Raw genomic sequence first — 17944 nt, forward strand, 5'->3', positions numbered from 1 at the left:
TACCAACAGCCACTTCAGTCATAACAACAGATAATTGCAGAAAATTAAAATATGTGTCTCAAGCACACTTAACCAGACTCTGTATTCAGAGCCATGAAACCACAACAGAGACCAAAAATGTTGCCGTAATCTCAGTGCTGTTCATCAGTTGTCCTATGATCCATTTGTATTTTTTCTGAAATTTTATAGCTCACAAGAGGCCTGATCCACAAGATGGAGGTGGATGTTTAATTGACTTTTAATGAGTAATAAAAGTGAAAAGAGGCCAAAAACAATTTATTTTCTATTTGCTTTCATATTTTATGTGGCTATCTGCCATGTTGATCATAATTTTTTTAGATAATTCCAATCATTCATTGATCAAGGAAAGTAAAAGAGAATAGAGTCAAGTGTGACAATCTTAAATAAAGGATGAACCATCACACTGTAAAGAAAACAGAACTCCAGGTTTAAAGTTGCTGATGGAGTTGAGCTTTCTCAAAGAAAATAATAGAAAAGAAACAAAAAGAAAAGAAACAAGCAACATAACAAAAGAAAAAAGAATCAACATATTAGTCCATTTTTTAACTCCTTTGTGATCCATGGCCTGGCCATGCATTTTTGTTTTCTGCTATATCGTTTTATTGGGCTATTTTTATCATACGATAATGTGAATATTTGGGGGAAAAAAGCATTAAAAAATAAGAGAGATGCTGCATCTTTTGTTGTAATCTTCTTAAAGTAACACATTAACTCCCTTTTTAAAGATGCTTGTTGTATACAGTTCCCAAATTTAGAAAAAGTCTGTGTCAAAATCTGAGTAATGCCATTAAATCTTCATTTTTACTGTGGCAAAATTTATTTTGCTCACAGAAAACAACTACAAAAACAAAACAAAACAAAACAGAATATGTTTTAAACTCCCTCTGAACTACATGTCTAGTATTTATTAATGTATCCTATGGGACAAGAGTTATTTTAAGCAAAGAATGTTTTCATGAAAACTGCATTGGTAACAGCTGGGATTCATGATTATTCTGCCAGCCATAGACAAAAGCAAAATCTTCAACAGGAAGTTCTTCAGCTCTATATGCTCAATTATTTTAACGTTTAAGGCAGTAAAATGCTAAGGTGATATTTATGACAAGATGGCAGTGGGTCATATTCATAATGTTTTTGTGATCTTTTCTTAAGGGAAAATGTATAGTCTTGCATATATGATGCTGTTTGATATGCTGAACTGGTTGACTGAAAGCTAAGTTGGCAGATGTTACTTCCAAAGCAGTTGGAGGTTTCTTTATAAAGGTTAAGACAAAGTCTGCTAATTTAGACTGTGTCATATACATACAGTGCAAGCTATTTCAGGAATGGGGCCTAGAGGTGAGGCTCATCCTTGAAGGGTTGCCAGTCCACCACAGGCCTATCTAATACACACACACACACACACACACACACACACAAAAAAAAAAAAAAAAAAGATAACTCTCACCCAAAGGCAATTTAGAACCACTAATTAACCTATCATGCATGGTTTGGTAGTTGTGGGGAAACTGTGAGAGGAAACCCACTTGGGGACTGGGAGAGGCCACAGTGCTACACTGTGCACCATCATTCTGCCTCCAACTTGAAACTGAGTTAAATTTGTACCAAAACTGATTCCAAAATATAAGAAGATATAAAGCAGCACTGTGGAGTCTGGATAACTGATCAGCAATCAAATGATTTTTTAGTTACTGAACAAAAGTATTTAAATAAGAACAACTAAGGTGAATTTCAACACTAAACAACAATCGCAAACCGAGGGTTAAAAACAGCTGTCGCTTTGCCGAATAACCAGTTTCTGCCACCAGATGTTGACTGTAAATGTGAGAGTTAAGTCATTTTTCAGGCAAAGAGGATTTTTGTGTTTATAAGGACCTTTACAAATGTGACTCCTGTGGATAAACATTATTTTCTCATGTAGAAAGCATTTTTAATGTGCTGCTCAGTCGAGCTGAAAGAAGCTAGGCCTTAAGACCTGCGGTGTAAAGGCAGCCAGAGAACCATGGCAGCCAGCAGATCAGAACTAAATGCTGTAGTCTGGTTTAGTCACTATAGTAACCATATCAACCCAGCTACATCCTTCCTTCCACTGTCTCTTTTCATTTCTCTCACACACAAACACAAAACCCCATCACCCAATCATGCTTCACAAGGTTTCAAGGCTAGCGAGACTTCCTAAAGCCTTCCAACATGGCTGGCTGTTCCTATCACATCCAGAGTTACCAGAGAATAATAACTATGAATGTAAGAGTGGAGAGATGCCAGGAGATTGACCAATGGAAAGATGGAAGAAAGGAATGAGGTGAGGTTGCAAATGGAGATAAGGGGAGAGGAAAACAGAAAAACATGGAGGAGAAAGGAAGACAAAAAGCAGATAAAAGCTACAGCAAGAGAAAGAATTGGAGGTAAAAGTGTGGAAGGACATAGTAAGTGAATGACAGCAGTGCATCTTCTGCAAGTGACAGCAGGTGAGGGGAGCAGGTGTAAAATATTAAAGCAGCTCAGCAGAGAACCTGGGCAAATGGCCCCTACCGATATGGGACATCCTGGGCTGGGACGTACTCTGTCTCAAACACACATGCAAATACAGAGACACTGAGAGTGGCATCCCACCACAGGCAGAGCAAAGCAGAAAGAACATGCATGTTTAATTCACAACCTTCCATTTCAGCATGTTCGTGTTTTTATGCTAGACACTGTGACCCCCAACCCCCATCTTCTATCCCCAACACACCATAACTAAGAATTCAAAAGAAGAGAATAACAAGGCTGGCAGAGGATGACTGAGCACATGTGGGGATGAGGTAAAACCAACATTTCTTATTTCCCAAAGTGGTCTCTCCATAATGGAAGTAAAGCATTCCAAACTAACCCTGTGCCCCTCCTGGGTTTTCACGTGGCATTTTACCCCCATTCTTTACCATGTTCATTCCCTAAACATGTCTCACAGCACACTATCCAAAGTCCTGTACCTAATTCCTGCCTGTTACTGGGTACCAGACATTAAACTGTGAGGGGCGAAGAAGAGCTAAAAAGAGAAGAATGAAAGACAACACAAAAAACAGCTCAACTGGGGGGAAGTAGTTTGCTGGAAGGGGACTTCAGAGGAACATACATGAAACTTCAGCTAAAGAGTTAAAACCATGGCGTGGAATATGTAAGACATAAACCAACTTCCATGTGGTCCAGACTATGGTTCTGCCAATAGATCAATAAATAAATTATAAAAAGACTTCAGAAATTTCTACATTGAAAAACTCCTACTGTGGTATGAATCATGAATGCAACACCATAATGTAGTGTCTTGTTGTCCTACTCCACCCCAAAATGTAAAACTGGCAACAAAAACCAAAGATTTAACCCCACTTTGACTGACAAATGTTTATTTTGCCACCACATTCAAATGCAAAACCAATGCACTGAGTGTGTAGCAGTGTTTAAAGATTACAGTCTGAGGAGGCACTATGGTGAGAAACATCAGACATGTCATGCAGACATCCCAAGAGAGGGCTGCAAAGGTGCTGTTTGGTTGCATCTTTCAACCGGAGCTGTACGCACATAGTACGGTCATATTACAGCATAGGAGAGCTACAGCTGCATCCCTTCGCTGGATATTGGCAAAGAAGAAAAGGCCATTTAACGACTCTGATAGTGTAAAAGACTGTATGATATGATAAATACTGTGATAAATGACAGCAAAATTAAGACAAGTTTGACATCTGCCATAAAAATGTTTGCTTTTACCTGCTGTTTACTGGCCAAAGACAGTTTCTGGCCCTGTTAAATTTCTTGGTCGGAAAATCTGGTCCAGCTGAATATGTAATTGAGTAGCACTGGCATAAACAGTTGACACTTTTCTTGGAAAAGCCACCAACAACTGAGCAGCTGTGGAATTATCCCAAATGTATGGAGCTTCTCTTATAATAACCACAGTATATTTATAACAGAGTTATTTTATAGGTTTACAAGTTGCTTTAACGCTTAATACCTACAATTCTGACACGTCACAAAGTCTTTTACTTTGTCTCTCCCTTATTTACCACTGAATTTCTCTTGTGTTAAAGGATATTGAATATACATGTACAAGAAACAATATACAAGTATTTAGACAACTGCACATATATTGTACTGTAGTAGTATTATTTAACTGAAAAGTGGAGGTGCTGAAGCACAGAGCCTGAAGAACAAAAGAAAAGTGCATCTGGATTGTACATATGGTTAAAAAGCCAGCTAAGGGATTATGTTGACTTCTGAGGTACATTTCAGGCAGAAGGAGCTATTAAATATTAACTTGATAAAATGCATGTCTAACCTAATTGCCAACTTACCAAGAAATAAAAAAAAATATATGTTAAAATGCAATTTCACTCACAATTTAAACTTGGCAGGGTTTAGAGACTTCAGGACTTCTCTTATTTATTTCCAAAACACAAACATTGTGGATGCAGAGAAACCTTTATTACAATTTTATAGGTAGGAAAACAAAACCACTGCTATCGCTGGATTTGATAAGGCCGTTTAAAAAAAGGACCTTAAAGTAAAATACCAACAACAAGGCTAAGCTTGGTAATTGGAAACCTGAACAACTTAACAAAAACCCCTTTGTTTGAGATTATCACCTTAATCCCCAACTCAGAGGTAACCTGAATGTTTCAAGTTCCTCAGACTGCAATCATGCTTTGACGTCCCACTGTGTGAAAATCCAAGATTATATCTTTAAAAATGAAAACTGACCATTTTAAAGTTTCTTTAAAAGAATTGCTGAAATGATATACTGGTCTCCCCAGTCAGTGTTTATCAGTTTCCAGCAGTGACTTTTTCTGTTTATGTGATACACAATGATAGCTACGGGACTGTTGAATAGCTTATAAAAATGACAACTGGAGAAAGCCTTTGCTTGAAATATGACATAATCATTACAGTTAAGTTTGCATTCTGGCAGCTTAACACTACTTTAACACTAAGTATTTCACACTTATGCTGCCCACATCCATGTATGTCCATTATTTAAGAATACTGCCTGCTTAAGTCTCCTTTCTGAATTTTCTTGGCATGTTTCTCATTCTGTCTGTGCACGCTACAAACCAAATCCTCTGGAAAATGACTTAACCCAGCTATGGTACTCAGCGTACTTAGGGATGAGTAGCATTTTTTGCTCAAGCATAAACTTGAATGGAGACAATGCAGCAACAGCAAGTGAAAGATCTGCCTGCTCAGGCTGCAAAAAATACAATATTGTTGGGTTTTTTTTTTCTTTTCGGTTTCTTTTTTGGACTTATTTTGATCCTTCAGATTATCACAATCATGCAGGTATGATAGCAACAGCCAAGGCATATTACACAGAGCCAGATTTTCTTCCCAACAAATTATGTTAGCTGGGTTTGGGCCGTCTTCTTTTTTTAAAGTACTGATGCTTGAATATGTTTCATATTATTAAATTAATAAGGGCTGAAAGACCTGATAAAAGTGCAGAGGCGTGGTCTTTGTCATCCTATAGCAGTGTGAGTATGAGTGCAACACGTGGTAACTTCACTGAGAATCCTCATCACCTCCATAAGCTTTAATTCAGCACCAATAAAGACGGGAGTGTGCAGTGCATCACTGCGTCTGATGACTAGATGATTCATTGTTTAATCAGACATTCGACAGAAAAATAACTGCCACACTTCTGTTTAACCATTAATCCCTTCAGTAAACATCACAAAGCTTTTCTGGTTGAGGCATCTCAAAGGTGACATTAGATATTGATGTAATATCTTTAGATTTCAGATAATTAGCTAATTGTTATGATTTTTTTTTCCATTTATACAGTTTTGCAAACAAACTAACTAAACATCCTCTTTCAATTCTATGCAATTTTATGCATCAGGACATCATAAAAAATATGAGGTAAACATGTTATGTATGATGATATGCAAACACCATAAGCTTTTATATGAGCATGCCCTGATCAAGATTGGAAAACTGGTTCAGTTACAGAGTTGATAACCAACCTCCTAGTATCACTTTTCGGGATTGCGAATGTCTGGGTAAGTCAACCCCAAAAATGAAGTTATAGATATCCTGGATATGTTAATCCTGCTTTGTAGTACAGGCCTCCTGTCTTGTGGCTACAAAACATACCCAAGTCACCATCCTTCCACTACTGTGCTTGACAGTTGGTATTAGATGTTTGTGCTGCTTTGTTTGTTTCTATGATCAAACATGGTACATTTACATCACACAGAAAAAGGTATGCCAGGCTAGCCACCCTTGTATTATGTGCCCTCAAGGTTTTCCTACAAAAGTGATCAACAGATGAACATAAAAAAAACCCATTGACTGTTGTCCTATTCGTAACTGCAGAAAAGATTAAAGGATTATTCACATCTTAAACCTGGATAAGGATAGATAAAAGTGATCACACCTGTCCCTTCACACATTCTCCCTCACATACTGTGACTGAACTGCTAACATCAGAAAAACTACCAACAAATGCTTCTATAATAATTTGATGACTCACCAAGCCTTTATATTTTCCTACTTTCCTAGTAGTTGGCTGATTTGGCCCTGAATTTACACCAAGACAGAGACTGATGTATTTTTCTCAATTCAGTAGGATGTTTTTATTTCTAAGGTAGGCTTGGTAAAAGAGTTTTAAGGGGGTTGGTTAGTTACAGGCTACAAACACTCAACACTCACCTGGGAGCCTCCAAAAATGACCGTACATTGTTATTTTGGCCACCGAGCAGTTCACTTAGAGCAGTCGGGAGTTAAGTACCCTGTTTAATGGCACATTAACAGCAGCGATTTCAGGTGAGAAAAGCATAATTTATGTTTTTTTCCTATCATTTTATACTCAGTAGGGGGTTTAAGCCACTGACCTTCACGTTGCTTCTGCACTTCCCAACCTTTCAAGCCAATTCTCAGCATCCCCCTCACCTCTCTGTCTTTTTTCTTATATTTTTTCACCAAACACACACACATGCTGCCTCTCCCGTCAACTTGGACTTCAAAAGGCTGCTGTATTGCGGCAGTTATTGGTTCCTGTGTTTTGCCTTCTGTGCCCTGCGGGATTTAAAAGCTAAAGAGCCAGTTGTACTTTTATCAAAGCTTCTTCAGTCTGTCTATCAGTCAGCAAGGTCTACAGTCAGAACCAGGGAGAGAATTCAGATAAAAAAGAGATATACACCCTTAACATTGTGCTGAGCAGCACATCAAAACAAAACAAAAAACCGGATCTTAAAAGGATATTTTCTTTTTTCTTTCTGAAGGACTAAGAATATAATCTTTTGGCAAACTGGTGAGCAGTGGACTTGATACATCAACGTGCCACTCAGGGGTCTTTTTTTAACCTCCCTTTGGCTTTGCATAGCCCCGTTTTGGACCAGGCAGGAGATAACATTATTACATATTTAAACATTGCTTGATCGTCTGCTAAAATAAAAATGATGTACCAGGGAATGTTGTATGTTCTATGGAAAGGCCTCCACTGACCGTAAGAAATCGCTCCCAGTGTGTAATTTTCTCATCTACAACCTCCATTTATTGCATAAACAACTTCATCCCTTCCATTAGACGACCCCCAAAAAGGAGCAACTCACTTAAGGTGGAATAAAACATCTAAAGAATTAGGTTGTTTTTTTTTTCTGTCTTTCTTTTCTGCCATTTTTTTCCACACAGCTTCAAATTGAGGATGTTAAACATGTTTCTAAAGCAGGAAAACATAATGCATCTAATATACTTTGTGAAGGGCAATTTGTAAAACATGTCATTTTTTATGCCGTAACCCAGTAAATTATACTGAATTATTACCTTCATTTTAGGTTAAGTGACCTCCTAAATAACACATCTCTCTATGAAGTAAGTGTCTGACTGAAATTCAAACATGTCATCTGCACAAAATGCTGGATGAAAAGCATAACCTTCAGCAGCTGGACCATGCACAATGAAAGGATTATAGCTCCCTGCTTGAAGTTCAAAACACCAAACACTTTTTATGCAAATATCTAGGAATATGTTTTACATGTGTGTGTGTTCTTGAGCTGGCGAGTATGTAATGTCACTCACCTTGTCAGCCATAATCATAGAGGAGCCTCCATGGACTCCCAGGACTGGGAGTTGTGTCTGAACAGACAGGAAGTCAAGGATCTGGGCTATAGCTTCCTGATCGGTGCCATCAGCAAACACAATGCCATGGAGACGAGTACGAGACAGAAGCTCACACACCTTAAAACACAATGACACAAACAAGTTTTGTGTGCATACGTCTGTATAACTGCAGAGTGCACAGTATGATGTCATTCTAACCTGTGTAATCACAGACTTTGGGTCTGTCTGGTTGATCCTCAGTGTAACCACAGAGACATCAAGGACATCATCAGGGCGCCGAGGTGGTTGGATTTCCTGATCAGAAAGTGGGCGGGTCTGGCCCAGGATCACCCCCACACTGAGCCCTGGAGGCTTTTGGGATGCCACGGGCACCATGACTGAGGAGAGTAGAAGCAACATCCAGGCCACTACACCCATCATACCCTACAAAACACAGAAGCATAAAATATAAAAATGACATTTTCATAAACCATTTTAATATCTTATTCACAATAGAAAAGATATAAAACGGTGAAAAATAATTTTACTATTTTATAAAACACAATAGCTCATCTTGGCAGCAACATAAATTGGGTTGTGTATTATTCATTATTGACATGAATAGATAGTTCACATAACATGATAGTTGTCCATACAATATTTCAACTTACCATGCTTTGCTTTTTTTGTGTGTCTGATTAACTAGCATAATGTCAAAACAAAAAGGATTTTCACAACCATTATAAAGCATAGATACACCAAACATTTTCTGGACAGAGCGAGACTAATGAACAGAAAAACAATCGGCCGAGGCACCTGTGGCTGTCAACCCTGATTGCATCTGTTGTTTCATCTGGTCTGTTGCAGTTTAAGCGTGCACAGAGATCAAATAGCACCTCCACACAAGCACAAAGTGATAGTGAACCAGGTAAAGAGAAATTAACTTATTACTTGAGGCTAATAGGTGTTTTCAAAGAGGAACCCTGCAGCTCCAGGCTGAGAAACATTTTGATTTAATCTTAAAATCCCTTAAAAGTAATAAAGAAAGCTACTCTCCTGTGCTACATATTGCTTAGTTGTGTGGATGTATTTTTAGTTTTATATGTTTCGAGCTTATTTTTGTAAAGAATAGATTAATAGTGTGGCAAGCTGCAAATAACATGATGAAATTAAATGTAGAAACATTAGTAAATTTGAGTAATATTTAAATAAATGAACAAAGCATGCTGTAAAAATCAAAGAATTTATTTCTATTTTTCATTTTCATGTATTAAATATTGTATGCTCATATTTTCTTTATGTTGTGCATGATAATGAATAAATTTAAATTTCCTTTTTCTTATTTTGTTTTCAAAGAAAACAAATCAGCTTTTTATAAATAAGCTGTAAATCTAATTTATTGTGTAGTCAATAGAATACATGTTAAATCAGCAGCATGAGTGTTGTGGATTCTGAACATATCTTTACCAAAGACCAGCGTGTGCTTTAAAAGGGAACCCCTCCTGGGTTTCTGAAAGATTGGCTTGTATTCATCTTCAAGAAAATGGTGACTAAAATATGTGACTTGAATGTAATTATTAGCTCAAAGCTCAAGTGCTCAACCAAAGATTGAAAGATTGGCAGAAAGAGAGAACTATACTGTCCTCTACTATTCAAATATTACTTTATTCAGTGTCAAGGAACGTGGCCATTTGGGGACCAGGGTTAAACCTGACTACTTCTGCTAAACCCCTTATCAGGCTTTATGAGATGCCCAAAATCTTCCTTCCAGTGTTTGCTTTTATTTGAACATAATCTGTGCCTGTAGGCAATGTGCTCAGTAAAGTGCCAGCAATTAATGGATAAAATAACCCTGAAATAAATGTAATCTGATTTTATCTCGTTCTTTGGGGTCTAAAGGGAAAGATTTCAAGCCGCTAAAGGCACACAAGTGTCTGCATCAATCAATAACATTTTCTGAAATGAAAAATAGCATGTCTTCTTTTTCATATCCTAAAACCAAGCACTGGTTTAATACCGAGGACTCTGAGCTCTTGTTTTTAGTTTCAGCATACTTTGTGTTACCTTTTCCTGCAACGGGAGCAGATCTAAAGAAGCAGATGAGTAGAGGAAATGCAGTGTGAAATGCCTTGGGCTAAATGAGAGCTAATGAAACCATGATGTGAATGCTATGTTGCATCTCAGCCAATTTCTTACACCACTACAGTCCAGCGGAGCTGAAAACACCCCAGGAGGAAACATCACATCTCCAAAATTAACCAATTGTCTCTAGATTTCCTAATCCTCCCCTCCTTGTTTTCTGTACGTGCGTCCATACCTGCTAATAATCTTTGTGCATTTTCTCTGGATGCATGTATTTTTCTCTCGTACTTTCTCTCTTTAATTCTACCAATCTGTCTTTCCGGTTGGGTTAGTCTGTTTATGATCCATGTCATCTCACACCCGGTCTAATCAGGCCAGTTAGTCAAGTCAGTACTTTCCCAGCTTGCTCTCTCTGCCCTGGTGCCCACAGACTAGCCTGCAGCTCCAGCAGCACTTAACATACGCCGCTAAATCACACACCGCTACACTCCTGTCCCAGGGAATTAGTGTCAACTCTAACCAACAGGACAAGATTACACTAACTTTCCCTGGAGTTAGCATCAAAGCTAACATTACTAGGAGTCACAGAGTGCTATTTCACAGATTGCAAAATGGTCAACGTAGCTGGAAAACTTTAAGTCACTGAGTGTTCTCGCTGTCTAACAGGATTTACTATTTTTCTAAACATGTAGAATGTAGAATTCTGTAATTAGACTCCAAATGTAATGACATAAGAACAAACTAATATGACCACAATACTGAAAAATACAGCAATGTCATAACATTCAGTATAATAATCTTGAATTCTGCCAACACTCTAAAAGGACAAGATTTTATGAGAAGCTTAGCAGAGCTTCATCACTGCATACACTCTTTCTTCTTCATGTGGCAAAAGCTAAAATCTTGATAAGCTAAAGTGATGTGCCTGTCCAAGCTAGAGACAACACACCAAATGCTCAAGTGGGAGCTAAAAGGCCCTCAAGCTGCTTCAGTGACAATAATTAAGAGCATGCCTTTCAGCACACTGCAACACAACCACAGTGATTTTCCTTGGATGTAAGCACATCTTTTATTTCAACTATGTTAGCCCTAGCTCTTATCAAATAAAGCTCATGTGGGTGTAATTGTTTAAATCTATTAGCCCGCAATTTTATTCTTTCATTCATCGCCAATGAAGCAGCTCTACACAGTGTCTCAGAGATGACAACACAAATTAGGATCTTGGTTAAAGGGTTATTTCCACACAATTCTCTAGTTTAAAGCACTACTCTTTCTCTAAAGAAAAGTTTGCTTGTAATGGGACTTTAGCAGTTTAGCGTTTCAGTTACTGAAAATGGGACTGGATATTCAAATATTTTTAGTGGAGTTTTACTTCAAGGCTTCATTGCAAAGGCTTCACTGTACGTTTTATTTTACGTTTATCTAAATGTTAAGTTTGAATTTCTTTCTCTGTTTCAGTTCATTGTTAACAAATCAGCCTAGCGGAGCTAAAAAGTAGCTAAACAATGAATCATTTGATTTAAAAAAAATCTGATTTAAAATACCTCTTTAACAATGTTCAAAGAGAAAACAAAACAAAACAAACATGGCAGGTTTGATGTAGCTGGTGAGCCTCTTGAGAGGAAAGAGGAAATATAAACAAGCAAATAAAGTAAAGCAAGTCAGACCATCTCTAGTGCTCCGTTCCATCATCATGATGATACAGTATTGTTCCCTTGCCTTATAAGTGATGCTTTAGAAGTACCTGCGAAATGTAGCAAAGCTACACATAAAATTATTCTACACACAGTCTTAGAGTTGAATAATATGGTAATATGATAACATTGTTCTTTGTGTTATGACAGTCACCGTGGTAACATCTAATAACACGAATGAGTAATTGAGTAACGAGTAATTTTTTTATATCTTTTATATCTCTGTTGTGCCTCAAAATGGTATGGCAAGCAATTTTACTCAAAGTTTTTTGTTTGTTATTTTGTTTTTTGTTATTTTTTTGTGTTTTTTTTGTTGTGTGTGTGTGTGTGTTTTTATTTGGTTTATTAATCACCCTAACCCCCAGTTCTAAACTCTGAGCGAAAGGACCAGATTTATGTACATATTTGAAATGGCAATCTGCATGAAATTAGCCTTTGATTTTCTAAAGCAGTTGCTAATTATCAGTAACTGGGGCTGTCTTTAAGGTGCATCCCACACAGAAACGAGATCACCAAAGATGCAGCTCACTACTGTGATAAGGGTGCAGCAGGGTAATAAATGAAGAAAGAAGTCACGGCAAGAAATCTAAATAAATGTGTTAGTTTGGAAATAAAAAATCATATTAGAGCATTTTTCAATTTCAAAACCATTTGCTAAGGTCTTAATTATATGCTAAAGCTTGTAAAAACTGAGATCAAAGTAATTATGACAATCCCCTTATATCACTATCTCACAAGATGTCAAGTTTGAGTTAAGGTTAGTGATCTACACCTTTCCATTTAATTCACCCTATTTTGCATTATTAAGAATTATTCATGCTATGTATTGTATTTTTGCTGTCATGCTTAGTGTTATTTTGCCTCCCCCATCAAAACCTGTGACATCCAATCTAATATGTGAGAATTGTCATTAGGTAAGTGACCCAGAAATATTATCTATCCAATATTCATTTTGTAATTGTGCAATCTTTAAATACTAAATAGCTGAATGAAGAATAGAAACATACTTCACTGACTGCACGCGAGCTGCATGTCACATTACAGGCAAGCTGTGCTTTCAGGCCAGTGCATCTGCTTGATAAATAACATGCATGTCAAGTGATTGTGCAGTGCTAATGTTTATATATATATATATATATATATATATATATATATATATATATTTGTGCATAATTCAATGACAATGACAAAGATAGCAGTGTTGTTTTAGGAAACCACCAGCCAGTGCTTTGTGCCTGTTTGATTATGATACAAATGTATAATTTTTTGCCAGGGTAATGTATAAGAATGGTGTATGCAAATGCATTTTGTTTAAAACTATTTTCTGCTGCAAATAACCATTTAAAATCCTCAGACATATACTCTTTATTGAAGAGCAGTCCAGTGTTGTGTCTGTTTGGAAACACTTATAGTGTGCAAAAGTTAAAAGAAGACTTGGCCACCCACCTTTATTGTTTCTTAGACTTTGTTGGCAGCAACAGCACTGTGAGAAGCTAACCATGCTCGGCACATTACCCGGCAGTCTGTGCTAAGCTGTGTGTCAGTTGGGAAAAGAAATTTGAAACAACTTGGAGTTGGTGGTGTGACATCGTCAGAGGAATGTTTCAGCAGGATCATGTTTTAAAAAAATCTTAATTATTAAAAACAATTTACTGGATTGTTTCCATTTCTTTAAAGCAGTGGTAATCAGATTAATTAGTATAAATCAGATCATCCTCTATTTCTTCTATATACTTGTACATCTACTGAAAAGAAGGCATTGTCATGGTTGGATAGTTTGAAGTACTTGTACACAGAACAGAGCCTGGACACGGCATGAGTGTAACATATGATGTTCAAACACAACGTGGTAAGACAGGAACAGTAATGCGTGACTGATAGGAGCTGAGCTGCAAACAGACACCAACATCTTTGGCATGCAACAGGCGTTACTGAGTGCAGTGAGCATGTCAGGTAAGATCTGTCGTCAGTAAACAGGTGGTGGTAAACAATGGCATCTGCCCTCAACAATACAATCAAGAATGTCAAGCTAACAGAAAATACATGGCAGCAAAGAGACAACTCTTCAGTTAAAAAAAAGAATTTGGGTATTTTGTAAAAAATATTTTCTATTTTCATGTTGCACAAACAGTAAATATACCAGTATAAGCATATCATCATGATTTTTGATGGACATCTAACAATGTGGAGAATGCATTAAAATGCTTTGTTGTAATGCTGTGGAAACGAAGTGCCTAAAATGAACATTCTTGCTTGCATGCTTAAGGTTTATGATTTGTAGAGACTTTGTGAAATGTGAGCCTTACAAAGATGAAGGTTTAGGGAAGAAAACTCTAACAGGCAAGTAAATATTGAGAAGACACACTCATACACACTCAGCATTCAATGGCTTAAAAAACGTCAGTGAGACTCCATCTTACCGGCCAAACAGTCATTCAGCTTTTATTCAAATTGAAATGATTAGAATTATATTAACGTGTAAGGGATCCTTAAAGTATCTTTATATCAGGTGACTATTGCCAGATCACCTAGCATAAATGCTTTGCACCTAACCTTTGTCTTTTACAGAAATCAGCAATGTTCATATGACATTGCTGCATTTAATCAGCATATTGCAATAATTTAATCTCAGCCTAAAGACTGGAAACAGGCAGACACCAACATCAAGGAAATATTTAGGAGCTATAAATAGGAATAATCACTAGACTAAAGAGCTGGTTGGAAATTAAATCTGTCGTGTACAGATCAAAGGTCAGACATTGTGACAAGAGAAGGACCACTAATTTTCCTGTTAATTTATTGGGTTGCATTAATGACAATAGACCACTAATGAGGTCCTGCTCCAGCCTAGTCTACCTCTAAATCAGTGTCTCATCACTGATCTGTTAACTGATGTCAAAAACAATAGTTTTGTGCTTCCAGTTGGCGATTCAGCTTATGATAAAGGCAATATGTCTCAAGAGGATATAATGCTCTGAAGTGGATTTATGATGAATCTAATATAAAATAAATAAGGAAAGCGAACAATAAGAATCTTCCTGCACAGCTGTCCACACAGCACATTAATAAACAACTTCACAGACAGATGGGGACAGGTGCAGATGAGACAGCTTTAAGCTCTTGAAATTTAAGAAATAATAACGAATCAACAAATAGGTTTGTCCACTAGAACGCCAGCATGGTGATGCTTCCAGTCTAGAAAAGTGCAAGCAGCGATTCATTATATGTTGCTCACCGAATGAAAGTAATTACAATGCAAACAACTTCAGATCACCCACACCCATACGCTGCATCTTCTGCATTTAACATGAGTAGATATATAAACACAACTCTGTGATTTAACAAATAAGCAACAATTGGGTGGGTCTATTGATCCAATGTTATTTCGATTAGATCATCAATCTTTCCTCTAAACCTTTATAAAAGCCATAAAAAACATAAACTGAGACCAGCACAAAGGAAACTGGTTAGAATCACTTAAGGTTTCTTTCTGGCATTTTATATTCCATTTAATTTAGTTTAACATAGAAGACGGAGCCAGTTTTATAACAGGAGCATGCAGAGAGCATTTCCACCACGATGCCAGTGCTGCATTTCAAAGTTTTAACATGAGAGATTCCTACCCATATCAAAATTTTATAGGTCCTTCATTTGCCAATGCCCCACTTCTCCCCAAAGCGTCATGAAATTTGTCATTGTAGTTTTTGTGTATTATTGACAGTCAAAATAAAAATAATAACATTCCTCGGTTTCAGCTTGTGTCTTGATGAGGACCTTTTAGAAGAGGATTGAGTCCTGATCAGCATTGCTGAGTCCCTAAACTGTAAGTACATAAAATATTTTCATAAATAAATACTAATTAAATATATATTTCACAGTTATTTATGGAAATGCCCAATGCTATTTAATAACAACAACAGAAAGAGTTTTAATTACTAAGAAATATGAACAAAATGTAGCTCGGACAAATTCAGCAACAGTTTAAATAAGTTCCTCAAACAAAATAAAAAAACAACTAAGGTTCACTTGTTCATCAATTTCTGAATTTATTTTATCGGAATTATGTTTTTCTTGCATTAAAAAAAATGTTAAATGATTCTAGCTTCTACAAAATGGAGAAGACAAACTGTTTGAGAATGTCCTGTTATAAAAAAAACATGACATTTCCAAAGGCTACATGGAAATCACCAAAGATTTTTGAAATCCCTCTTTTAGCTGTTTGTTATTTCAGAAAGAAGCTAAGAGGAATCTTGGTGAGAGAAGTCTGTGAAGGTTTTTGCGGGTTGTGGGGGAAAAAAACATCCCATAAGACATCTAAAGAGCTCAGACTGATCTGGAGCAATCTGGAGTGGTGGTTTCAGCCTGTACCATTTACACTACACACTGAACCAAGCTGGGGTTTATGAGTGCAGGGAAAGGCAGACACCAGTACCGAGAGACAGGCAGAACAAGACAAGACTAATGATTGGTAAAAACATTCACAGATATGTCCTCTGTGGAAAAAAGGAAGCAAATGCAGGGCTGTCGCCTCAGGTTCTGGAAAAAATGTGTCCAAGTATGATGGGCATTAATTTATTTGAAGTTATTTTCAAAGGTAATCAAAATTCTGTGCTTACACTGTGTCAATACTTCTGTGTTAATACTTAGAGGAAGTTTTTAATGGTAAAATGTACATTTTGTAATTATTAATAATATAACTATTGATGTCTATCTAAAGTAATTAATCATTAGTCAAATACAACATAATGTATGTTGCAGAGTATGGCTGCTAAAGGTGCTCTCAACAATAATAACAACAACAGTTTTACCTAAATTAAATCTATATTCAGACATTCATTTGCCTATAATATAACTTTTTTTGACCAGTCAGATTTTACCTCAATGATTGCTAGATCAATAAGCTGAGAAAACACATTAATATCATTGTGAAACACAATCACTTACTGTAAATCAAATGTCATAAAAAGAAATCAAGTCAAATAACATTTATTAATTATGAATTAAACATAATTAGACTAAGATTTTAAGGGTCACAATACAGGTTAACCTTGAAATGACATGCCTAAATGTATTTACATTTCCAGAGACTGCCATGCATTTACTAAAACACAGTGAACATCATTATCCATCCACTTCGACACAGAATTGCAAAGCCCATTTGCTTGTTGTCTTATTTCATATCAGAAAGTGGAAGAAAGGACTTTTTTCAAATATCACATGTTTATTTGTTTAATAAATGAGTTCCAGCTGCCTTCTTGCTTGTCCTCGATAAAAATGCCCGCCTCCTCCCTAGACAGTCTTTTACCAACCCAACAGCCTTTTTCCACATGAAAATTTCAGCATTGTAGAGAAATATGTGTACATGTCTTAGAGACTTCTGGCCAGTTCTATCTCAGCCTAGTGGTGTCTGTGGAAACAGGGAGGCATGAAATGTTCTGTCATTTATTTTTCATTAGAAATAAATATGAACAAACAAGGACAGACACCAAAAAGAACACACACTCTTGTTCACTGAGGGACAGCTTTTGTTGCTGCTTTTATGGCAACATCTATATTGGTGTCTAAGTGTTTGACTTTGAAGGCAGTTGTTATTTTTGTTTGTTTGTTTGTTTTTTTGTTTGTTTAGTTTTTTGAACGACAGGATGTCAAACAAAATAAAGAAAAAACAGTTGTGGAGGAAACTAAAAGGTAAGCATGTGTGGTTAGAGCAAAAAAGAATTAAAAAAAAGTAAACAAATAGTCAAAAACTGAGGAAGTGCCGAGTCTCTCATGCTGGACAGTTCTCACTCTGGATAGATGGAAGGATACCAAATTATAAAGCTTTATAGGCTCCATTTTATTTCCATTAAAAATCTTATTTTACTTTCCTGTATTTATTATGTATATTTAGTCCAAGAACTCATAATTATGTAAGAATCAAAGAGCCTTTGCATAAGAATGAGGGAAGTTCTTTGTTTACACCAGAAATTTTTTACAAGAAGATTAATTAATTAAAATGTACAAGTTAGAAGAGCAGCAGACCTCAATAAACACAGGGTTACGAGAACACTGTGCAAAAAGCTGAACTGAGACTAAGC

General features: G+C 36.6%; 1 protein-coding gene across 1 annotated transcript in view; it reads right to left on the reverse strand.

The window, feature by feature from the left end:
* The window catches only part of grin2ab (glutamate receptor, ionotropic, N-methyl D-aspartate 2A, b), a 114828-nt gene that overhangs the window by 79334 nt on the left and 17550 nt on the right, over window positions 1-17944 (reverse strand). The window contains exons 3-4 of the mRNA XM_041982280.1: window positions 8311-8535; window positions 8071-8229 (exon numbers count right to left, since the gene is read on the reverse strand). Of these exons, the coding sequence (XP_041838214.1) occupies window positions 8071-8229; window positions 8311-8535 (384 nt within the window). The remainder of the gene's footprint in view (window positions 1-8070; window positions 8230-8310; window positions 8536-17944) is intronic.

This window comes from Melanotaenia boesemani, chromosome 4 (genome assembly GCF_017639745.1).
Source record: "Melanotaenia boesemani isolate fMelBoe1 chromosome 4, fMelBoe1.pri, whole genome shotgun sequence".
Taxonomy (NCBI): Eukaryota; Metazoa; Chordata; class Actinopteri; order Atheriniformes; family Melanotaeniidae; genus Melanotaenia; species Melanotaenia boesemani.